Consider the following 26,454-nt stretch of genomic DNA (forward strand, 5'->3'; position numbering starts at 1 on the left):
AATTATTGCATAAGGGATTTCATTGTCATATTTCCATAGGTGGATGTATTGTGTTTGATCTCTTATATTTTACTTAAACTCATCCCTATTTCCTCCATTTGACAGTTTTTAATGCATTTCTTTATGCTATTTTCATATGTACATTTAATGTACTTTGATCATATTCATCTTATTTCATCTACTTTATCCATGCTTCCTGCCTTGTATCATTTTTCTTTCCTTTTTTAGTGTTTATCACACAAGCTCAGAAAGTACAAACTATGCATCTAATGAATGTTATGAATTATAATATCCAGTGAAGGTACTGCTCCAAAAGATTTTAATGCATTCCTGTCTTTTATTTCTGCCACTGACTAAATGAAGACTTTCAGTATTTCATAACTTTTTGTCTAGAAAATGAGAAAAAAACTGTTAAGTGAGGTCAGTGACTCATTGCATCCCATGTGCAACAAGCTCACAGGGGGAAACTGTGTACCCAAACTGCTTACATTTGAGGATTGATGACATTCTTAACACTGTGGACAATTGAGTAAATTAGTTAAATTTTTATACATGTTTACCTCATCTGTGATAAAAAGAGAATACAAAAACCTTTCTTGGAGTTGTTATAAAGATCACAGGAAATGATCCATGTAAAGAATTTATATAATTGTTCTGTGTCTAAAAAGTTTTGTGTATGTGTAAATTATAGTTACCATAAGGTAGTTACTTTTCCTCCACGTGCCTAAGGTTTAAAGATAGGAATAGAAGTACAACTTATAAAATCAGTTTACCTGTTTTATGTTACACAAGTTCCTGCAAGCATGAAAACCTAATGACCCAGGGAATGTTGCCTATTTTTTATTTTTATGTTTCACGAAGAAAGGCCAATTCTGTAACTATGTGATTTCACAAAAGGTTATGATCTACAGATAACAGATTGAAGGAGAAGGATTTCACAAGGCCTGTCTGTCAGGTTCTTCTTGACTTCCTTGCATAGTTGTTCTTATTGTTCTTTCTTTCATCTTTCTTTTCTCTCTCCTTCCATTTCTCTTCTTACTCCTCCTTCTTTTTATTCACTCTCTCTTTTTGTGTAAGTCTGGACTTATCTGACATGAGTGTCAAGTTATATACTTTCAGATAAGTTGTGCCAGAGAATTCATTAATGGTCAGCTTGTAACACAGAAAATGTAGAAGTTCAGAGAGATGTCTCTTTGTTTTATGACTTAGTTTGGGAACAAAATCCCCTCATTTTGATGTCCCCATTTGGGGAAGAGAAATTTCAATCTCTTTCCTGATGTGGGGGGACAAGAATGGAAGAAATGAGGTTTGGAAATGATCAAAGAGATTTTTCTCTGAGGCCTTTAATTTCAACATAATCAGCATACCAAGGTTACAGACTATGATGCATTATATTCCTAACCCCCAACATTACCTGTCTGAAGCTTCAGCGAAGATTCCAAAATGATTATAAGCAGAACTGGTAGCTGTGGGAAAAAGAGTTGACTTGTTATGTGAGTGACTAATGAGCTTCAAAAACTGAGAACTTTAGGTAAAAGTATGTTGAGGACTGCATCTATGACTTATGCAGTAGAGCAGCTGTTTGCAACTGTAAAACCCAGAGTTCAAACCAAAGTCCCACCAAAATAAATTATTAATTAATTAGCATATTTATTAGATAAAAATAGAAAACAAAAAGTACATTGAATGAACAGAAAAGAATCCATCTAACCTCATTAAAAATTTTAGGCACATTGAATAATCTAAGCATGTAAGAAATGTAACTAATTCATTGACTCATCCTGTACTTTGTAAATATTTTCTTTAGTAAATTATATTTTCTAGGTAAATTTTATGTCCTTGCTGATAAAATTATGAGGGGAGGCAAATAAATTGTAGTTTCAGTTAAGTGGAAATTAGTTCAAAAACTAATAAAAAGTATAAAGTCATAAGTGCTAAGAAAAAGGGTTTCCTTCCTCCTCACTTCCTCCCTTCCTCCCTCTTCCCTTCCTCCCTTCCTCACTTCTTTCCTTCTTCCTCCCTTCCTTTCTTTCTTAATGCGGAGGAACAAACCCAGGGCTTTGCATATGCCAGGCAAGTGCTCTATGACTGAGTTATACACCAGCCACAGATACTGTGAACTGTTATTTGAACAAAAAACAGCTTGATTACACACATAGGAAGATGACTGCTGACCCCTGAATTAAATGAAAATATTCCCGAGTGGTAGGGCTGATTTTTCTTTTGCTGTTCTTAATTTTTTTCTTTTTGGCTACACAGAGATTTGACATAGGATTTGACACTTGCTAGGTAGGTGCTCTACCTCTTCAGCCACTCCATTAAGCCTTTTGCTCTGGTGATATTTGAGGCAGTGTCTCACTTTTTGGTATTTTATTTTCTCCTGGGTAGGGGTACATTGTAGCATTTATAAAGGTTCTTTCAATACATCAAAAAGGCTGGACTTTTCCAGGGTTGGCCTGGACTGCCTTCCTTCCATTTACACTTTTTGCAGCATCTGGAATAGCAGGAGTGTGCCACCACTCACAGCTTTAGGTTGACATGGGGGTCGCACAAACTTTTGCCTGGCCTGGGCTCGAACCAAGATCCTCATGATCTCTACATCCTGAGTAGTTGACTATCTTTTATTAAACTTAAAAAAGGGCAATAAGATATGAAAGCCCACTGTTTATTTTTGGCATGCAGAAAATAGGTGACAATATGAAACCAGTACAGAGAATCTGCACATTTCTATGATGCCTCAAAAGGTGTGTTTATCACCTGCTGAACACTCAGTTCACTTACTGAATGATGGGACATCAGCAAACGCAAAGCAGATAAATTAGTGGGGTTTATGAAAGATCAACATAGCACAAATGATGGTTTATTATATGAATTTTAGCTGGAAAATTGTCATGAAACTGAATAAATAATTTAGTAATAATTATGCAAATTTATATGTATGTGTTCAAATAAGTATTATGTGGAAAGGGAAATCATGTTAATATAGTAACAGGTTCAAATTGCTTTCATTCAATTCTTTGAATTTTGGTTCTTTTATTGTTTCTAAACAACACATTTTTCTAATGATAGAAACATACATTTCAATATTAAATATAAAATATTACATCCTTGATAGTGTTAGTCATACAACTTTAAGCATTTTCTGAAAAATTCCTTGCTTGCACACCAGTAAAATTTTTCTTAATTTATTAACCATGCTATGTAAATCTTATACTTCAAACATTTATGTAAATATTATGAGTAAATTTTAAAATATCTTAATAAATTAGTACACCAAGCAGAGAGCTGTTCATCATTTTCTTCATTGTGAAGCTTCTATGTGAAAACGCAAAAGTTTTGCTTACTTAGTCATTAAAATTTTGAAAACATGCCAAGTAATTTTCATTGGAAATTGGTCTCTGAGGTGGCAAACTGTTGCATCATCCCCATGTCCACTGAACAAGGCACTCTGGACTTATCAGACTAAGAAGCGCAGCATACATTGCTCTGCATATATTCATAGTAGCTCTAGCATCTTAGAATTCTCCTGAAAAATACATTCCTGGTAAATATTTCTTTAAGAAAACTAAAGAAGACATCAAGGCTGATATGACTGCACAAAAATTTGAAGATAACTATGTCAAGGACCACCAGTATCATCATGACATCAAATATCATGTATTATTTGGGCTTTACCTTGTGTATTGGCATCATTTTGGAAAAAGCAATGTAGACTAAGGTTCTAAAATAAATGTGAATATTTTGAAAACATAATTGTGGAAGAAAGTTGTTTCCAGATTATGAAGTTAGGAAGACATTTCATCTCCTAGATGCAAATGCTTTTATGTGATCTATATTCATAATATTCACTAAGAAAACACAACAATAAAATTTTCTTAGAGTTTGTGAATATTAAGAGCAAAACAATAAATGATACATTAAAGATGTTTTCTATCATTGTCCATTATATATCTGGCATTTTGTTCAGTTTCCTGAACTCATTATGAAAAGGGTTACACTATTATGCTCTTTGAAATCAAAATTATAAAATAAAATCATACAGTCATCATTCATTGGTACTGACTTTAGGCATGTTATTTTGGACTTACCTTAAAATATCTGGATGACATAGAATCAATGGTATAATATTGAATGTATATTAAATATGTTAATGGAAAGAAATTAGAATAGTTTCAAGTATGATACACAGATGATATGCAGAAACTTCTGGGTAATGAGGGTTCTTGGTCCTCTCTGAGATAGAAATCAAGGGCAGATTGGAGCATCAAGGTCAAAGATGTTTATTTGGAGAAAAGAGAAAGGAAAGGCTGCATGGGGGCATGCCCTGGGACCCGGAAAGCCATGGTCCCGTGGTGGGTCAGGTTGGCAACTGGATTTTATAACTTTTTGTTTTACCACCTGAGGATGAAGGTATCTCTCTGATACAAACAGATATTTCCTGGGAAGGAGAAGTGTCTCCCTGGCTAATTTTCACCTTTGGGGAATGCATGGATCTTCTTCATTCTGCCCTTCAAGTAAATTCTAATGATGAAAATCAATTATTTCAGTGATAAGTTTAGTATTAATTAGGAGGCTACTTAAGAGACTTATAAAAATACAGGGAAGCCAATTAAAACAAAATCCACTTTAGAATCATTTCAGCTAAGCATAAACTTTGATTTCTAACCTGTATAGAACAAAACACTGAGCAATGTGGAATGACACACCTGTGCCTGATTTCATCCTGACGGGACTGACAGACTCTGAGGAGATCCAGCTGGTGCTCTCTGTGCTCTTTCTCCTGATATACCTGGTCACTGTGCTGGGGAACGTAGGGATGATAATGATCATTCACCTGGATGTACAGCTTCACACTCCTATGTACTTTTTTCTCCGTCACCTGTCATTTCTTGACCTCTGTTACTCAAATGTCATCATGCCTAAAACCTTAGGGAACTTAGTGACTTCCAAGAAGAGCATTTCATTCACAGGCTGCTTCACACAGATGTACTTTTTTATCCTGTTTGGTGGTGCTGAATGTTTTCTTCTTTCATCCATGGCCTATGATCGCTATGTAGCCATCTGTCATCCTCTACAGTATCCAGTTATTATGTGCTCAAGGCTGTGCTCTTCCCTCCTCACTGGAACCTATATGATAGGTTTTATGGATTCCTCGGTCAATGTGATTTGCATGAGTAGATTACATTTCTGCAAGTCCATTGTAATACATCACTTTTTCTGTGATACATCCCCAATTTTAGCCCTGTCCTGTGAGGATACTTTTTACACTGAAATTATGGCATTCATTTTTGCAGGTTCTACCTTAATGGTGTCACTTATCACAGTATCTTTGTCTTATATGTCCATTTTCTGTACTATTTTGAAAATTGATTCCACATTAGGAAAGCAGAAAGCCTTCTCTACGTGTGCATCCCATCTCCTGGGAGTCATTATCTTTTATAGCACTGTGATCTTTACATACTTAAAACCAACTAAGTCCTACTCCTTGGGAAAGGATCAAGTGGCTTCTGTTTTTTACACCATTGTGATCCCTATGCTGAATCCCCTTATTTATAGTCTTAGAAACAAAGAAGTGAAAAATGCTTTCAGTAGAGTCATGCAGAAGAGAGGTGGCTCCAAGGTATTAAGAAAACAATAATATTAAGCATTTCAACTCATTTTTTCTTTGTTTTCTGTTGGACATGGTGTAAAAAAACAATTGATTTGCTTCCTAATTATATTTCTGTGGAGCTGACATGTATTTATTCAAACATAGTTTTGGACTTATGCAGGAGGATGTATTTAAGTTTCCATGCTGTGATTGCAGTCATAAGGTATGTGTAAATCTATTGGCTAATTGTATGAGATTTTTAATGGAAAATCACATTCACAATAAGAAAATATGACCTGATTCTTAGCAGTATAACCTATAAAATTCCTAATATATTCCAATTTTACATTTTTAAATTAAAAATCATATCCATTTTAGACAATGATACATTTCAGAAGTCATTCTCTTTAAAGTAAGAAATACATTCTTAGATATACAAGCATTTATAAGTAACTCAAGGTTTAAAACTTAGTTTTTTCTACAACATAAGTACTAATTCCACATTCATGTGATCAGAAGATGGATAAGATGAATATAATGCAATAATCCTGAGTGCTGGCCATTATCACTGCAGGATTTACATTCCTGCAATATTGTAATGAACATACCTTTTACAGAATATGCACTGTTGTTTTACAAATTCAGGTCAGTTCACTTAATTTATGAACACAAAATAGCTACAAAGGAAAACAGTCAGTAGTTTCCCTATTTGTACCGAGAGTAAATTAAGCCATTGAAGTAAAAATGAGTTATAGCATAATGGTGTTTTCTAATATTGGAGACAATTTGGAAAATACAAAAATTTATGAAGAGCAACACTGTAACAGTTATTTATAGTTTTGTGCATATTCTCTGTAAATAATCATGAGTGTATGTCTGTCCATGACCTTTGTAAATGGAATTTCTGTCATTTCCTATGTGGACCTTTTTCATTCTCTTAAAACTGTGATTTTGGTCATCTATTTGTCCATGAATGTTATGAAATGAATTTGCTCTCAGTATTTAGACTAAATCACAAGTCTATCTTTGCAATGCTTTGGACCTGAAACACACTGAATTTACCAACTAAAAAATCTTTGAGCAGTGTGAATTCTTATGTGTTTTCCTAAGAAACTTGAAATCCAAACATTTTTCATGAATATCAAACACTATGAGCTCTTGGAGTGACTCAATTGATATAGCGGCTGTCTAGGAAGTCCAAGGCCCTGAGTTCAAATCCCAGCAGTACAAAAATAAAAAAGAACACTAGTTAGCTGCTTCATTGCCTTTCACCCTTTGGCTTTCCAATATTCTTGAAAAATGAATTCTTGAATTAAATATTTACCTCATCTATTTTCATTCTTATTGATGAATTTTTATTTATAAATAATTATCAATGAATTAAAATATATTGGCATCCCATATTTTCTGGCCAAATCAGTTTCTAACATTTCTTTATTTTTAAATTTTATCTACATGATCTGGAATTGAAGTTTTAATTTTGTCTGTGATATAAAGGATATATTAGAAATATTTATTTTCTAAGTAATTTTTTGTTGTATGTTATAATACTGAATAACAATATTAAACCAATATGGTTTCATGAGTCAATTATTTTTGAAATTTATATTAAGATTGTTTGCATAAAATTATGCATGATTTTTTTCTAAATGCTTTCTTAATGTTGAAAGCACAAGTTCTCTATTTCAACAGTTAAATGAAATTATGCAAAAATTAACTGTCAACTAATATATTAAATATTTAAATTGTGTTATATTTCTCCACTTTCTTATTTCAAGATTTTGCCTTTTTTCCTTATTGATGACATATGAAAGTATTGTGATTTTATTGGATTTTGTATTTTTGTTGTCTGCAATGTATATTTGTTTATATCACTATTTGTTCTTAATTGTAATTAGAAATAAGAATTTAACAAAATTTTATATTTGACCTTTTGGATTCACCTCTGACATTGTAAATGCCTATGTCATTTCATAGATTCATAACTTCTTTCCACATTTCTAGTGATTTTTATATCAATCACCTTTACCTTCCATTCACTTATTCCCGTAATTTAGAAAATTTATTGTGTCAGTTTGTGTTGCAAAAATTCTCATTAGAATATGTAATGTTGTAGACATCATTTAAGTAGAAAAAATTCTTAAATTCATTAAATTAAGATTACTTTATCTTCTTTTTCTTGTAGACCAATACGTATCTTTGCGGTATTTTAAATGGGTATCTTCTAAAAGCAGTATGAGAAATTATGGGTTTTGCCCCATAATTTCAATATTACATCACTGCTTGCTCTATTTTGTATAAGATGCTGTCTCAAATAATTTAAATTGTAATACTGTGGTTCAGGTTGCCATGTTAAAATACTATATAGGATGAATGCAATATAGTATTTAAAAAGAATGCAATTCACAATGGCAAAATATGCATTGCCTTTTGCTTCTAAAAAATATCAATTAGTAGATAATAGTAATATTATTTGTTCATTACTATGATGTTCAGACAGTTTGCAAGTGTTTTGCATAAAATTAATATTTTCATGTTAAATCATGTTGGAGTTTTGTGCTTCCATATGCTTTTTTCAATTTATTTTTAATTATGTGAATAATGTCATGGAGACTTTGATGAATATTCTACTGATTCTGTAGATTACTTTCAATGCTACAGTCATTTTCAAAATATGAACACTGATGGTCCATGAATATAAGAGGTTTTCCCATTTACTAGGGTCTTATTCAGATTCTTTTATTAGATTTTGATGATTTTCACTGTAAAAGTAGTTTTATTCCACAATATATTTTGAGCTTATTGTGAGTGGGATGGCTGTCCTGATTTACTTTGTAACAAGTTTGTTATTGATATATAGAAAAACTATTCATCCCTGTTTTTTAATTTTGCATCCTATAATTTGCTGGAAATTTTGTTCCAATGTATCAGCTTCTGTTGGAGCCTTTTGTGTTCTTTAAATATAGGGTCATATCATCTTAAAATAGGTATAATATGAGACCTGCAAAGCGGTTATTTCATCTTATATCACTGCAATCCACATAATTAGTTGGGAATATTTTGAAAACTTGCATTCCAAAATCTTAGAAAAGTTAAAAGAAATTGATTATTTCAGGCACATATGACCTACTAAAATTAAACAAAGATGATATCAACCTTACATATATCCATAATAAGCAGTTAGCTTATAGAAGTAGTTATCTCCCCATTATAAAAAGCTCAGGAACACACAGACTGATTCAGAGCTAAATACTAAAAGATTTTTAATTCAGATCTAAAAACAATGCATCTCAAACTATTGCATAATATAGAAAGGGAAGGGCACTTCCAAACTCTTTCTATTTATCCAATATTATCCTGATTCCAAAAGTGGATAAGGACACAACTGCTGCAATTATCATGACTACAACAGAAACCTACATGTGCTTCCATGCACATGTGTATGGCAACCCACATTAGTTCATCTCTACCAGACCTCGTCACTTTTTCCTGGTCCCCTTCCCATAGTGGCTCAGGCCACAACAAGGTTAGTACCTTGCTCCGCTACAGTGACCACATCAAACACATTCAAGGTTTAGTTTTCTTTTCCTTTCCCTAGTCCTATTCATGTCCAGTCCTCTGTTCTGTTCCACTGGTCTTCATATTTGTTTTTCTGCCAGTATTATTTATTGCTATAGCTCTGTAGTATGGTTTGAAATCAGGTATTGTAATATCTCCAGCATTGCTCTTTTTGCTCAGTATTCCCTCAGCTGTTTATATGCTTTTATGTGTACAAATGAACTGTATGGTAGATTTTTCAATCTCTGCGATGAATGTCATTGGGATTTTGATGTGAATTGCATTGAACATATGGATTGCTTATTGGTAGTATAGCCATTTTCAGTATGTTGATTCTGCCAACATGAGCATGGGAGATCTTTCCACTTTCTGTTGTCTTTTCGCTGATCCCTTTCTTCAGTGATTTGTAGTTTTCCTTGTAGAGGTCATTTACATTCTTTGTTAAGTTTATTCCTAGGTATTTGATTCCTTTTCGAGGCTATTGTAAATGGAATTGTTTTCCTACATTATTTCTCAAAGTTGTTCATTGTTGATGTTCAGAAAGGCTACTGATTTTGTAAGTTGATTTTGTATCCTCCTACATTGCTAAAGCTGTTTATGGTGTCTAGGAGTTTTTGGGCAGAGTTTTTTCAGTCTTTGAAGTATAGGATCATGTTGTCTACAAACAGAGACAATTTGACTATTTCTTTACCTATTTGTATTCCTTTTCCTTGCCTTATTGCTCTGGCTAAGAATTCCAGGACAATGCTGAGTAAGAGTGGGGAAAGTAGGCATTTTTGTCTTGTTCCTTACTTTAGTGGAAATGGTTTCAGCTTTTCCCCATTAATTATGATGTTGGCTATATAACCTTTACAATGTTGAGGTACATTCCTAGTTTTCTTAGAGCTTTTATAAAGAAGTGATGTTGAATCTTATCAAAGACTTTTTCTGAATAATTTGAGATGATTGAGTGGTTTTTCTCTTTGATTCTATTAAAGTCCTCTACTACAATTATTGATTTGCACATGTTGGACCATACCTGCATCCCTGGGATTAAGCCAAATTGGTCATTATGAATGATTTTTCTGATGTGTTGTTGGATTCAGTTTTTCATTATTTGAGGATTTTTGCATCAATGTTCATTAAGGATATTGACCTGTAGTGATCCTTTTTGGATGTGTTCTTATCTGGTTTGGGGGTCAGTGTAATACTGACTTCATAGAATGAGTTAGGCAGTGTACCTTCCTTTTCTATTTCATGGAAAAGTTCAGAGAGTGATGGTATTAGTTTATCTTTATAAGTCTGGTAGAATTCAGCTGACAATTCTATGAAAATGGTGTATTCTAGTATTGGAGACAAATTTAAAAATACAAAAATTTATGAGAAGAAACACTGTGACAGTTATTCATAGTTTGGTGCAGGTTCTTTGTAAATAATTGTGAGTGTATAAATAAACATACTTATACAAATGGAATTTCCATAGTTTCCTGTGCAGAAATTTCTGCATTTAGTTAAAACTGTAACATTTGGTCATTTATTTGTTAATGAAAGCTGTGAGATGGATGTTTTCTCTGTATATAGCCAAATTTATGAGTTTCACTTTGCTTTTCTTTGGACCTAAAACACAGTAAATTTAACAACTTAAATATCTTTATACAGTGAGACCATTTATGTGTGTTCTGAGGAAACATGAAAACACATTAATTCCATCAATATCATGAACTTCAGGCTCAAATGAGAAAACAGCTGGCGTAGCAAGTCTTGGTAAACTGGTGTATTGCTTTTCATCTGATTTATTTTGCTTTCTAATATTCTTAAAAGAGAATTCATGAATTATATATCTGATTCCTTTAGCATTCTAATATTTTGAAAAATGAACTCTTGAATTAAATATTTGCCTTGCATTTATATATTCTTAATGGTGAAAAATTTATGACAATGAAGATGTAATGGCATCCTAAAACCCTTACTAAGGCAAGTCATGAAATTCTATTTTGAAATTGAATCTACGTATTCTAGAACAGAAGTTAAAGTCATGTCAAAGTGCTGTATAAGATTCGAAAAGTATGCAAAGCACCATGGAAAAATGAATTCAGTTTTCTTTCCAAAAATAAAATTTCCCTCAGCCCCATCATACCACAGATTGTTATTCCTTTGCCATGTTCTCTTTCATTGCAATGTAATACTGTTTCTATATATTTCAGATGATTTAGCCTGTCACACTATCTTACACAGCAGCTGTAGGTAATATTTGACTACAGCATACATTGTCAATAATGATTACTTTTGATTGGTTTATGCTTTCTTTAGTACAAAAAGAAACCAGTTTCTTCATGGCAGATAATATTATGGAAAATAACATAAGAGAATAGTGATGAGTAGTAGAGGCCGAAGGATAATTTGGGTTCAAATGTGAGATTATTCTAGCTAGTGGAGTGATCATGAACAAGTTATGTAATTTGTTTGTGCTCCAGTTTACTCATGTAAAATATAGCTACTAAGTATTCTTATTGAAGCCTTGATTCAACTTTTGGGAAATATTTGTTGTTCATAGAGTTATCTAATCATCAGCAAAAACACATAAAACAAAAGGCACATGTAAAATATGTAAAATTTAAGATGGTAAGAACCACTTTGAAATAGAAATGAACTATGAGAGAAAGATGTGGAGTGGTGAGCAATGGTCTCATTAAGAAAAGAACAAAATCAACATGAATTTATTTGCATGGAATTTCAGGAAGGAGGAATATGGAAAAATTCTAGGCAGTTAGAGGACTAACATTTGCTGGAAGGAGCTAGAAGGTCATGCAGTAACAACTAAGTGAGCATGACAGATAATAAGACATAAGTTCATAAACATATTAAACAGTTTTTCAAAGGGAGTGGAGGAAGTGAGGCAGTTAAGGGAATATAACAGAGGTGTTAATGTGCTTAAGGTACACTGCATGCATCTATGGAATAATCAAAATGAATACATTACTATTAATGTATGGTAGATTTTTTTAAGTAAGTACATAGATGCAAGGACTGAGAAAAATGTTTTCTACTAGTTGACAATTAAAAAGGTTTGGACTTTTCCTTCTTGTAATAAAACGTCTTGAAGATTTTGTGATTAAAAGGTTCAATCTAGTATTTATCCATATCACTCTACAAAACAGTAAAGATAAGACTTTATTGTTAGGCTCTATGCTTTAAACTTCTTCCTTTTGAGTCAATTTCAAAGTGTTTCATGAGAAGAATAAAGATAAACCACACAAGAGCTAGATGATTGTAGCAGTAAGTTTAAACACAAAAGTAATTGTTCCTTGGTCTAGGATGGTAACAGATAAAGATATGAAGCAGACTCCATATCTATTCTATGAAGAGAATCAGCTTATGCTGTTGGAATAGATATAAAATCTGTAAGATATAAAGAAAATTCTTAAGCCTTTGCTGAAAAAAAAACATTTTGTGCCTATAATGTCCAACCATCAGCAAAGTTGTTAAACCTAAAATATGTTACTTATATCTAAAATCCTTGCATAATAAACATCGTGGTAAAGTGAAAAATAGTTTACTACTGCTGTCTACCATTCTGTCAGCATAAATTGAAGACACTATTACCCTGATACCAAAAGTGGGTAAAAACACAACTACCAGAATTTCCATGACTACAATAACAACCTATAGACCAATTTCCCTGATGAAAATAAATGGAAAAATATGCAATAAGGAAGGTACTTGAAAAATGAATTCAACAAACCTTTAGAATGATCATAACCATGTTTGAGTTTGGTGCATTCTAGGGATTCAATAATGTTTAAATATGCACAAATCAATATAGGTAATACTGCACATAAGTGGAATGAAAGATAAAGCTCATATGATCATCTCAATAGATGTGGAAGTTGTTTTACACAATTCAACAGCTATGATGAAAGCTATGAGGAAATTTGTATTAGAAGGAGCACAACTGAACCATATATAGTCTCTCTATCCCAGACCTTTACTGATATTATACAAATGCAAATAACTGAAGTAATTTCTTAAGAATAAGGAATGTAAAAAGGGTTTCCACTCTTTCCAGTCTTATTCAATGTAGTGTTTGAGTTCTTAATTAGAGCAATAAGAGAAGAAAAAGCAATTTTAGTGACATAAATAGGAAAAGAAAAATTTTAATTATCTTTGTTTTCAAGTGATAATTACAAATTAATTAGCAAAAGATTGTTATAATATATATCCTTTTAATATTTGTGGGACCATAGTGGCATCTCTTCTTTGATTACTGATTTTGATAACTTTTGCATTCCCTCTTCTCTTTGGAAACCCTGGAATATAAAATGAAATTTTAATATATTAATTTTAATACATATCCATTGTATCTTTTATCATAAGACATTTACAGTGTTGTACATTGAATTTCATTCTTCCAATATTTGTGGCATACTTAATCATAAATTTTATTTTTAGCTACAGTTTCAACCTCAAATGCTGTTATATAATTTTGGTTTAATCATTTATTTTTAAAGTAATTAAAATTTCTAAAATTTATTATATTTTCTCCATTTTCACATTTTTTTGTTCTTCCTTTGTTTGCATAGATCTTTTTTCCTTCTGTTACTATGCTCCCAATGCTTGGAAATTAATTAAAGCACAGCCATAATGTCTTTAACTTAACCTTTGCATTGTTTTGCATATGCTTATATGTAAGTGCACTTGTGTACTTAATGTTCCTGAAAAAGTCTTTATCGTGTCTTGATCTATTTGATGGCTATTTAAAATATTTGAATAGATATTAAATATTGTTTAGTACTTATCTTCACTACTAAATAATAATCACCAGTAACCTCAGTAATGGGATATTTTCTCATTTTATCTTCTATAATCCTTATGACATTTTTTGTATGTAATATCTATCTTCTTCTAAATACTTTCACAGTTTTCTAGTTATCTTTGTTTTCAACATTGAAATTCATATAATGAACTGAAATTTTTCCAGCCTCGGAATATGCATTTAATTATATTTTACCCTTTTATTTCTGAGATGAGTTGTTGCCATGTTACCCAGGACTGTATTAAATTCTTGGGTCAAGAGATATCCCCAACACCACCTCCAAAGTACTTTAGACTTCAGTCATATGCCCTTGTGTAAATAACCACTGGTATTTAATTATAAATTCACAGCAAGTTATTTTTATTAAATATGAACTTGATATATTGTATACAGAAACAATTTACACATGGAACTTTGATTATAGGTTAATTATTCAGAATAGTGAGTTTATGATATTTTCACACATGCATACATTTGTTCATTTCCTCCCTCATTACCCTCTCTTTTTCTCCCCTTCATACACTTCATATAGCTTCCCTCCTACTTTCATGTCATATTGTTTTATAATATTCCATTTAAATACCTCCCTAAATCTGACTTATTTCACCTAATATTATGATCTGTAGTTCCTTTTTGAATTTCATATAGTTTAATTTGTAGTTCACATGTTCTTTCCTAATCTGTATTGACTCTCCTGCTGAGCCTGTTGGGAGAGTTGTCTGTTCTTTGTGATTGTGTTTGTGTATATTCATATTTATTTCCAGTATTTGAATGCACAGTTTTTTGTAGATTCAATGATGTTTCTGGCATATTCATGTGTGTTTTTACCTTCATCCCTATAACACTTTCAAGTAATTATCAATGGTTTTATTTAAAAATTAACAGGAATATTTGTATTTGCACAAGTTGTATATTTTAGTCATTGCCATAAGCATTTGTATGACTTAGAAGAGAAGAATTTTAGGGGAGAGGTGTTTTTTTTTTTTTTTGTCTTTCCCTTTTTGGTGCTGGGATCGATCCCAGGGCCTCACACATGTGAGGCAAGCACTGTACCACCAAGCTACATCCCAGCCCAAAAGAAGACTTTTAGAATAATGTTTAATTTCATTTCAGGAGTATGCTTTTTCAACTACATGTAGGTGACTTTTACAATTGCTCAAAATGTAGCTGAGTTGTTTCTATACATCTATGTAAAGGCCACACATTCTCACATCGTTTGTCTATTTTCTAAAGTTAAGTGATTCATGTGTTCTATATCCTTTTCAAGGACTCTTCTCTTCTCTTAATTTCAGATTATTTGGATATATGCAAGCTCAGCACTGGATTAGTCTCACAGAAAGTTATTACAGTTTACATTTTAAGAAATTTTTTAAATGGTGTGAAGAATGATTGTTTGCAGTTTTTGTATCCTGTGTGCAAATGCATGATCTACAATCCCTTATGTCTTATCCATTGATTTTAAATATCTCCATAATTATTAACAGTAAAATATCTCTACTTTGCACCTATAAAATACAATGGAACTTGAAAATAAGTATAGATATACATGGTCTTATTGTCTCTGTTCTTGTTCTGAAAAATTCTATGCTTCATTTAAAGTTATTAGCATATCTTCTTTGTAAAAGAGATTTCATTTTCATACATGCAGCCAGAAACAGAATTCAGAGGAAAAAAAGAAAATGGATGCCCAATTCTTGATCTCAAGACAACAATGATAAATTACACTAAGGAACCCAGAAATGCTCACAAAAACAACATTAAAGAAAAAATCTTGCAAAAAATCTGAGAATTTCATGAAGAAGATACTAGACATAGTTAATCAAAATGTACCAGATATACTCAAAAAATTTCAAGACACCAGAAATAAAGAATATGAGAAGACAGAGAAATAAATGAACTCAGAGGAGCCCAAAATAAACACCAAAGTGAAAGAGAGAGCAGTATAAATAGAAAGATAAGTGAATTAAAGATGAAAATGAAAAAAATTAAAGAGGAAGTGACCCAAGATATGGAAAAAAAGAATCAAACAGGCACAAAAAACACAGTGGAAGGCCACTCCCACAGACTTGAGCAAATGGAAGAAAGAATCTCAAAACTCGAAGATAACATAGAAATTAAAGGATAAACTGAAGAAATATTAGTCAAGCAACTCAAGAGCTGCAAAAGAAATATGCAAGAACTCACTCAACTCTGTCAAAAGACAAATCTGATAATTATAAGCATTGAAGAAGGAGAAGAGGTCCAACCAAAAGGGATCTGTAATACATTCAATAAGATAATATAAAATTTCCCAAATCTTGAGAAAGTTTTCCCCATTCAGGTACAGGAAGCTTCCAGGACACCAAACAGACTAGACCAAAATAGAACCTCCACATGGCATATTGTCATTAGAACCATAAGCACAGAGAATAGAGAAAGAATACTGAAGGCTATAAAAGAAAAATAACAAATAACATATAAAGGTACACCCATCAAAATCAAACCATATTTCTCAACAAAAACCTTAAAAACAAGAAGGGTCTGGAGTGAGGTATTTCAAGCATTGAATGAAAATAACTTCTACCCTAGGATACTCAGGCAAGCAAAACTATCATTCAAAATAGATGCAGCAATAAAAATCTTCCAAAATAAGCAGAAAGTAAAATAATATATTACCACCAAGCCACCAGTACAAAAAATTCTCCAAGGAATTCTGCATACAGAAGATGACAGCAATCAAAATCATGACAGGATGGACAGTATCAAACCACAGTAGAAGAAAAGACAAGGAATCAGAGGGTAATATTGATTCAGCTGCACACAATCAAGCCCTTAAATAACAAAAACAGTAAGTGGCAGGAATCACCACACACCTATCAATATCGAACTGAATATCAATGGACCCTACTTCCCCATCAAAAGACACCATTTGGCAAACTCGATTAAAAAGGAAGATCCAACAATCTTATTTACAGGAGACCCATCTCATTGACAGAAACAAACACTGGCTTAGGGTGAAATGCTGGAAGAAACTTTATGAAGCCAATGAATCCTGAAAACAGGCAGGGGTAGCAATACTTACATCAGGAAAAGTAGACTTCAAACTTTCATTGATCAAACAAGACAAAGAAGGACACTTCATATTAATAAAAGGGGAAATACACCAAAAGGAAATAACAGTTGTCAACCTATATGCACCCAACATCAGTGCAACCAATTTTATCAAACATACTCTAAACAACTTAAAAGCACATATACACTCCAACATAGTGGTAGTGGGAGACTTTAATACCTTCTATCACCAATAGATAGATCATCCAAACAAAAAATCAATAATGAAATTCTAGAACTAAATCACACCATAAATCAAATGAACCTAGCTGACATATACAGAATATTTCATCCAACTTCTTTCTACACAATATACATTCTTCTCAGCAACCCATGGACTTTTCTACAAATTGATCATATCTAATTGCACAAAGCAAATCTTGGCAAATATAAGAAAATTGAAATAATCTCCTTCATTCTACCTGATCACAATGCATTAAAACCAGAACGCAACAACAAAAGCAACAGCAGAAAATTCACAAACAATTGGAAGCTAAATAACACATTGCTCAATGATCAGGGGGTCATTGATGAAATAAAAGAAGAAATTAAAACATTCCTGAAAGTTAAAGAAAATGGAAACATGATGTATCAGAACCTACGGGACACAGCAAAGGCAGTCCTAAGAGGAAAGTTTATAGCCATGAGTGCATATATAAAAAACACAGAAAGATCTCAAATAAATGACCTAATGCTACATCTCAAACTCTGGGAAAAACATAAACAAGTGAAACCCAAATCAAGCAGAAGGAGGGAAATAATAAAAATAGGCCAAAATTAATGAAATAGAGACCAAAAAAAAAAAATACAAAGAATCAATGAAGCAAAAAGCTAGTTTTTTGAAAAAAGAAACAAGATTGACAAACCCCTAGCAAAGCTGAGTAAAATATGGAATGAAAACACACAAATCAGGAACATCAGAAACGCAAAAAGGGAGGTAACAAGAAACACCACAGAAATACAGGGAATCATCAGAGACTACTTTGAGAACCTATATTCTAAAAAATTTGAAAATCTTGAAGAAATGGACAAATTTCTTGATATTTATGACAATGCAAAACTAAACCAAGAGGATATTAACCAGCTAAACAGATCTGTAACATGAAATGAAATTGAAGCAGCAATAAAAATTTTCCCAAAAAAGAAAAGTGTAGGCCTGATGGATTCTCTACTGAATTCTATCAGACCTTAAATGCCCTGTATAGCTATCCTTATCTCAACCAGCAAAACCCCTTGTTCCTTCCTATTATTGCTTATACTCTCTCTACAACAAAATTAGAGATAAGGGCAAAATAGTTTCTGCTGGGTATTGAGGGGGGGAGCGGGAGGGGGTGGAGTGGGTGGTAAGGGAGGGGGTGGGGGCAGGGGGGAGAAATAAACCAAGCCTTGTATGCACATATGAATAATAAAAGAAAAAAAAATAAATAAATAAAAATAAAAATTTTAAAAAAAAAAAAGAACTAATATCAACCCTCCTTAAACTTTTCCATGAAATAGAAAGGGAAGGAACACTGCTTAACTCATTCTATGAAGCCAGTATTACACTGATCCCCAAACCAGATAAGAACACATCTAAAAAGGAGAACTACAGGACAATTTCATAAATGAACATTGATGCAAAAATCCTCAATAAAATAATGGCAAACAGAATCCAACGATATATCATAAAGATCATTCACCTTGACCAAGTCAGCTTCATACCAGGGATGAAGGGGTGGTTCAACAAATGCCTATCAATAGATGTAATACAGCACATTAATAAAACCAAAGACAAAAACCACTTGATCATCTCAAGAGATGCAGAAAAAGCCTTTGATAAGATTCAACAGCACTTCATGATAAAAGCTCTAAGAAAACTATAAATAAAAGGAATGTACCTGAACATGTAAAGGCTAGATATGACAAATCTATAGCCAACATCACACTTAATGGAGAAAAACTGAAAACATTTTCCCTAAAATCAGGAAACAGACAAGAGTGCTCACTCTTCCCACTCCTATTCAACAGAGTACTGGACTTACTAGCCAGAGCAATAAGGCAAGAAGAAGTTATAAAAGCAATATACATAGGTAAAGAAACTGTCAAAGTATCCCTATTTGCAGATGACATGATCCTACATCTCAAAGACCCAAAAAACTCTATCCTAAAACTCCTAGACACTATAAACAGCTTCAGCAATGTGGGAGGATACAAAATCAACTTACAAAAATGAGTAACTTTTCTATACGCCAACAATGAACACATTGAGAAAAAATGCAGGCAAACAATTCCATTAACAACAGCCTAAAAAAAAAAATCAAATACCTAGGAGTATACTTAACAAAAGACATGAGTGACCTCTACAAGGAGCACTACAAACCTCTGAAGAAAGAGATTGAGGAAGACAATAGAAGATGGAAAGATCTCCCATGCTTATGGATTAGTAGAATCAACATAATAAAAATGGCTCTACTACCAAAAGCAATCTACAAGTTCAATGGGATTCCCATCAAAATCCCAATAACATTCATCACAGAGATTGAAACATCTACCCTAAAGTTCATTTGGAAACAGAAAAGACCGAGAATAGCCAAGGCAACACTCAGCAAAAAGAGCAATGCTGGAGGAATCAACGATACCCTACTTCAGACTGTATTACCGAGTCATAGTAATAAAAACAGCATGGTACTGGCACAAAAGCAGATATGAAGACTAGTGGAACAGAACAGAGGACCTGGATAACAATACACACACCTGTGCCCACCTTATTTTTGACAAAGGCATCAAAAACATACAATACAGAAAAGACAGCCTCTACAACAAATGTTTTGGGAAAAGTGTTTATCTCCGGAGCTGCAGAAAACTGAAACTAGATCCATGTCTATCACTCTGTACACGTATTAACTCAAAGTGGGTTAAGGACCTTAAAATCAGACCAAAACTCTGAAATTAGTACAGGAAAGGGCAGGTAATACTCTGGAAGCAATAGGTATAGGCAAAGAATTCCTGAGTAGACCTCCAGCAGCTTAGCAACTAAGAAAAAGGATGGTCAAATGGGACCACATAAAATTAAAGGACTTCAGGACAAAAAAAGAGAATGTGTTTAAACTGAAGAGATCTCCCACAGAAGAAAATATTCAGTGGCTATATATCAGAAAAAGGACTGATAACCAGAATATACAGGTAGCTTAAAAAACTAAACTCTCCCTAAATCAATGAGCCAATAAAGAAGTGGGCAAGTGAACTAAACAGAAATTTTTCAAAGGAAGAAATGCAAATGGCCAAAAAACACATGAAAAAGTGCTCACCATCTCTGGCCATAAAGGAAGTACAAATCAAAACCACACTATGATTCTACCTTACTCCTGTTAGAATAGCTAACATCAGAACCATTACTAGCATCAAATGTTGGAGAGGATGTAGGGAAAAAGGAACACTCATACACTATTGGTGGGAATGTAAGCTAGTAGAACCACTTTGGAAAACAATACAGAGGCTTCTTAAAAAATTAAACCTAGATCTCCAATATGATCCAGCAACACCACTCCTAAGGATGTCCCCAAAGGAATATGACTCATGTTATTCCAACGGCACCTACACACACACGTTTATTCCAGCACCATTCACAATAGCCAAGCTATGGAAACAGACAAGATGCTCCACTACCAGCAAATGGATTAAGAAAATGTAGTATTTACACATAAAGGAATTTTACTAAGCTACATAGAAGGATGAAATTTTATCATTTGCATGTAAATGAGACTGGATAACACCATCTTAAGTGAAGTTAGGTAGGCTCAGAAAACCAAAAATCATATATTCTTCCTCATATGCTTACTTTAGACATAAAAATATTTCAGTAAACTTATTGAACATGGGTCACATGCTAAGGGGAGAACAAGTGCTGGAGGAATAGGGAAAGGAAAGGAAACCTAAAACTTGAAAGCATTTGATGTGCCTACTGTAGAGGAGCTAATGAAATAATCTTAATCTGTTAGATGCCACTATGGGAAGGTGACGGGGAAGTAGTGAAGAGGTCAGGTAGAGATGAAGCAATTTGTGTTGTAATACACATGTGCATGGAAGCAATGATAGGAATCTCTTTGTATAGCTATCTTTAACTCAAACTAGCAAAAATGCTATGTAGTCCTTATTATCTCTTATATTTTTCTCTTCAACAAAATTGGAGAAGCGAGCAGAAAAGGTTCTTCCTGAAAGTGAGGGTGGTGGGATGGGGGGCAGGTTACAGAGATGGCACAATGTACACACAAATGAATAAAAAAACAATAAAAAACTCCAAAAACAATAAGTTCAAGCTATTATCTAATTATATCAGTCTGTTAAATAGTAAAGATTAGACTTTTCTGTGAGGTTCTGTGCTTAGCCTTATTCCTTTTACTCAATTTCAGTGTGTTTCATGAGAATAATAAGGATAAACCACAAAAGAGCTAGATGACCATAGCAGTAATAGTAATGGTAAAGGAACACAGAAATAATAGTTCCTTTGTCTAGTATGGTAACAGAGAAAAGGATGAGGTAGACTCCAAATTTGCCTTTATGAATAGAATCAGCTTATGCCTATGGAACACATATAAAATCTGTAAGATATAAAGAAAATTCCAGGAAAATTCTTAAGCCTTTGCTAAAAAAAAAAAAAAAGCAAAAAAAAGCATGGTTTTCCATTTCAGGAGATTTAAACTAAATTTTGTCCATTTGTCAGAAAACTCGTTAAACATAAAATATGTTACAGTATCTAAAATCCTTGACTAATAAACCTGGTGGTAATGAGTGAAATATATCACTACTGTTATCTACCTTTCTGTCAGCATAAGTTGAAGACACTATTACCCTGATAACAAAAGTGGATAAGAACACAACTACCGCAATTAACATGACTTCAACAATAACCTGCAGACCAATTTCCCTGATGAACAAAGATGCAAAAATATTCAAGAAACTTGTAGAATGAATTCAACAAACCATTAGAATGATCATAGCCACGATCAAGTTTGCTGAATTCTAGGAATTCAAGAATGTTTCAACATACACAAATCAATAGAGATTTTACATCACATCAATGGAATGAAGGATAGATAAATGTCACACAATCATCTTAACAGATGTGGAAAACACTTGACACAATTCAACAGCCTGCATGATGTAAGCCATGAGGAAATTTGTAACTGAAGAAGCACACTTAAACTAAATATAGGCTCTCTATCCCAAAACTATTGCCAATATTACATCAAATGCAGATAACTGAAGTAATTTCCTAAGAATAAGGAATGCCAAAAGGGTGTACAATCTTTCTAGTCTTATTCAATGTACTCTTGGAGTTCTTATCTAGAGCAATAAGGGAAGGATGAGAAATTCTAGTGACATAAATAGGAAAAGAAAGAACTTAAATTACCCGTGTTTACAGGTGATCATTACAAGTTTATTAGCAAAAGATTGTTGTACTATATACCCTTTAAAATTGTGGGGCCAGAGTGGCATCCCTTCTTTCATTGCTGATTTTGATAATGTTTGCATTCTCTCTTCTCTTTGGAAATCTTGGAATATAAAATGCAAATTTAGTATATTATTGTGTACGTATTCAATGTAACTTTTACTGTAAGACATTTATGGTGTTATGGATTCAATTTCACTCTTCCAATATTTGTGGTATACTACTCATAAATTTCACTTTTAGTTACAGCATAAACCTCAAATATTGTAATGTAATTTTGCTTTAGCCATTACTTTTAAAGTAATTAAAATTTCTAAAATTTGTTATATTTTTCTCCATGTTCACATTTTTGTTGTTCCTTTTTTGTTTGCATAGACCATTGTTTCCTTCTGCTACCATGCTCCTTATACCTGGAAATAAATTGAAGTACAGCTATGATGTCTATAACTTAACCTCTGCATTAAGTTTGCATATGCATATATGCACATGCTCTTGTGTGTTTAATTTTCCTTAAAGGCTATATCATGTCTTGATCTGTTTGAAAGATTTTAAAGTAGAAAATAATTTTTTTGTTAATGCTTATCATCACTACTGTAAATATCAACCACCAGTAATTCCAGTAATGGAGATCTTCTCATTGTATCTTCTATAATACTCATGCAATTTTATTTTGTATTGGATATGTATCTTCTACTAAATTCCTCCCAATTTTCTAATTATCTTTTTTTCAGCATTGAGATTCATGTGTTGAACTGAAATTTTTCCATTCTCAGAATATACATTTAATTATATTTTACCCTTTTATTTCTGAGATGGTTTATTGCCATGCTATTTATGTCTGTAATCAAGAGTTACCCCCAACATCACCTCCAGAGTACCTGGGACTGCAGTCACATACCACTGTGTCAGACTACTTAATTATAAATAGATGAAGCAAGTTATTTTTATAAGATATGAACTTGATGTAGAAACTAAGTAAGCTCAATGTAAGGTTAGTGAATCATTTCATCCCATGTGCGACAAACTTAAAGGTACCTTACAATTGAATGCTGATGTCACTCTTAACAGTTATGGAATATTGGGCAAATTACTTAAATTTTTATATATGTCTATCTCATCTGTGATAAAAAATGAGACTACAAAAAACCTTTCTTGGATTTATTTCATGTAATTACATGAAATAATTCATGTGAATGAGTTATAAAATTATTCAGTTTCCAAAAATCTTCATCAATGTAGACATTATAATTATTTTAAGGTTTTCTCATTGTGAATAGGGTTTCTAGTTATATATAAAAATAAAACTGACTAAGCAGTTTAGTTGGAAGCAATCAAATGTACTTCACAAAAGTTTTATGTTACACATGCACCTGTAATAATGAAGAATTAATGACCCAGGGAAAGTTGCTTATTTTCATTTTTTATTTCATGAAGAATAACCAACTCTGTAGATATAATCTACAGACAGTATGCTCTCAATATAACAGACTGAAGGACAAGGACCTTACCAAGCATGTCTGTCAGGTTCTCTTGCCTTTTTTGCATTACAGATTTCTATATTTCTTTCCTCCCCCTCCCTCCCCTCCCTTCCTGCCTTCCTCTCTTCCTTTCTCTCTCTCTCTCTCTCTCTCTCTCTCTCTCTCTCTCTTTCTCTCTCTCTCTCTCTCTCTCTCTTTCTCTCTCTCTCTCTTCCTTTCCTTTTTCAATGCAGGGAACAAAGTTAGGACCTTGCATATCCCAAACATGTACTTTACCATTGAGCTGTAGCCCAGCTTTAGATACTCTAAATTCTTAATTTTAAAAAATTAGCCTGTTTATAAACATAGTAAGTGAGATGTTGACCACTAAATTAATTGCAAAATATTTTCTATTGTGAGGGCTGATTTTTCTTTCATTTTGTTCTTTTTGGCTGGACTGAGGTTCAAACTCAGGGTCTGACACTTGCTAGGCAGATGCCCTACCACTTGATCCACTCTTTTAAGCCTTTTGCTCTGGTTATTTTTGAGGTAGTGTCTCACTCTTCCATGGCTGGTGTGGACTGCTATTCTTCTATTTCTGCTTTCTGTAGTAGCTGGGATAGCAGGAGGATGACAACATATACAGGTGTTGTGTGAGATGGGGGTCTCATAAACTTTTTCTTCAGTTGTCCTGAAACCAAAATCCTTGTCTTCATTTCCTGAATAGTCATTTTTCTTTTATTAAACAAAACATGAAAGTGATTGATGTCCCCACTGCAGAAGAGCTGATACAGAAACCAGAGGTCAATATGGGAAGGTGATCAGGAACTAGTGAAAAGGTCAGGTAGGCATGAATTAATTTGGGTTGTAATACACTTGTGCATGAAAGCATGGCTAGGAATCTCTCTGTGTGGCTATCCTTATCTCAACTAGCAAAAACACTTTGTCTTTCTTATTATTGGTTATGTCTTCTCTTCAATAAAATTGGAGAACAGGGCAGAACAGGCTCAGCCTGGAAGTGAGGGTGGTGTGGGGGAGAGAAAGGAGGCAGGGAGAGGGGCGAGAAAGGGCCTCAACAATGTATGCACATATGAATAAATGAATATAAAAAGGGTGATAATATAGCAAAGCACACTGAACTTTTTGCATGCAGGTTATAGGTGAAAATATTAAAACAGAACACAGAATCTGCACATTCTTAATGGGTCAAAATGTGTATTTATCAGCAGTTGAGCACTCAGTTTACTTACTGAATGAGGGGACCCCAGCAACAACAAAACAGACGAAATATTGTTTTGATGCTATATAAAAGGCAAACATAGCAAAGGTCATGGTTTGTAATTAAATTTTAACTGTAAAATGAACATGATATTCAATATATAGTATAGTAATAATTATACTATATTTATTTGCTCAAATAAGTATTATGTGCAAAAGGGAAATAAATGATTAAGGGAAGTCACATAACAATATTAACAGTTTAGAACAGCATTAATTGACTTCTTTGAACTTTGGTCTGTTCTGTTTTTAAATAACATATTTTACTCATGATAGAAACACACTATTCAACATTCAATATAAAATATTTAATCCTTCATTGTGTAAATCATAAAATAATATATTTTTCTGGAAAATCTCTCACTTTGACACTAATGAAAAGTTTCCTAATTCAATATCCATGTTCTATAAGTCTTTTACCTCAAACATTTATGTATTTGTTATTTTTGAACTTAAAAATATCTTATAAAATTAGTACACCATGCAAAGATCCATTGATCATTTTCTTCATAGTGGAGCTGCTATGTGGAATGACAATGCCTTTGTTCATTAAGACCTTAAATTATTTCTCCTTAAAAACACACCAAGTAATTTTCCTTTTCGTCCCCGAGTGTGACAAAGTGTTGGGTGATCCTCATGCCCATTGCGTGAGGTGCCCTGAACTTTTCAGACTGAGAGTCACAGCACATGCTGCTGTGAATATATTCACAGTAGTTCCAGCATCTTAAGATATTTCCAGTTGAGAAACCTGAACAAAATATCTAGGGTGATTTAACTTGTTTCAGAATAAAAAACAATGACTGCACAAAAATTTAAACACAATTATATCAAGAACCATCCATGCTGTATTGCACATTTTTACCTCTTTAAATGGATTTCATATTGTATTTGTGCAAAAAATTGAGGCTGAAAAATTTTAGGGCATATGATATTGGAAACAGTTTTTCTTTTCTATTTTTTAACCAACTTAGTCTCACAGTAAGTACCCTTAAAACTTAATTGTATTAGATTAGATAAAAAGATGAAGGACATTTATTAGAAGAATATTCATACACATATCATTTGGGCTTTACCATGAGTATTGTCAACATTTGTGGAAACTAAAGGTAGAACTGATAGAATCAGAATGTAAAATCAAATTTGTTTCTGGATACTGAATTTAGGAAGACTTTTCATCTCTTAGATTTAAAAATATACTTGTGATCTATGTTCAAAATGTTCCCTAGGAGTTCCTTACAAAGAAATTTATTTAGATATTATG

At 32.9% G+C, this 26,454-nt stretch overlaps 1 protein-coding gene across 1 annotated transcript; it reads left to right on the forward strand.

The window, feature by feature from the left end:
• The first annotated feature begins 4,690 nt into the window (after positions 1-4,690).
• Positions 4,691-5,638, forward strand: LOC109676846 (olfactory receptor 8H1-like). The gene has a single exon (XM_020153082.2). It carries the CDS (start codon positions 4,691-4,693, stop codon positions 5,636-5,638), a length of 948 nt encoding a protein of 315 aa, XP_020008671.2.
• Positions 5,639-26,454: the final 20,816 nt, after the last annotated feature.

This window comes from Castor canadensis, chromosome 1 (assembly GCF_047511655.1).
Source record: "Castor canadensis chromosome 1, mCasCan1.hap1v2, whole genome shotgun sequence".
Classification (NCBI taxonomy): Eukaryota; Metazoa; Chordata; class Mammalia; order Rodentia; family Castoridae; genus Castor; species Castor canadensis.

Bases quoted from the DNA above. Each gene is read 5' to 3' on its own strand.
- LOC109676846 (XM_020153082.2), top strand. From the start codon at position 4,691: ATGTGGAATGACACACCTGTGCCTGATTTCATCCTGACGGGACTGACA.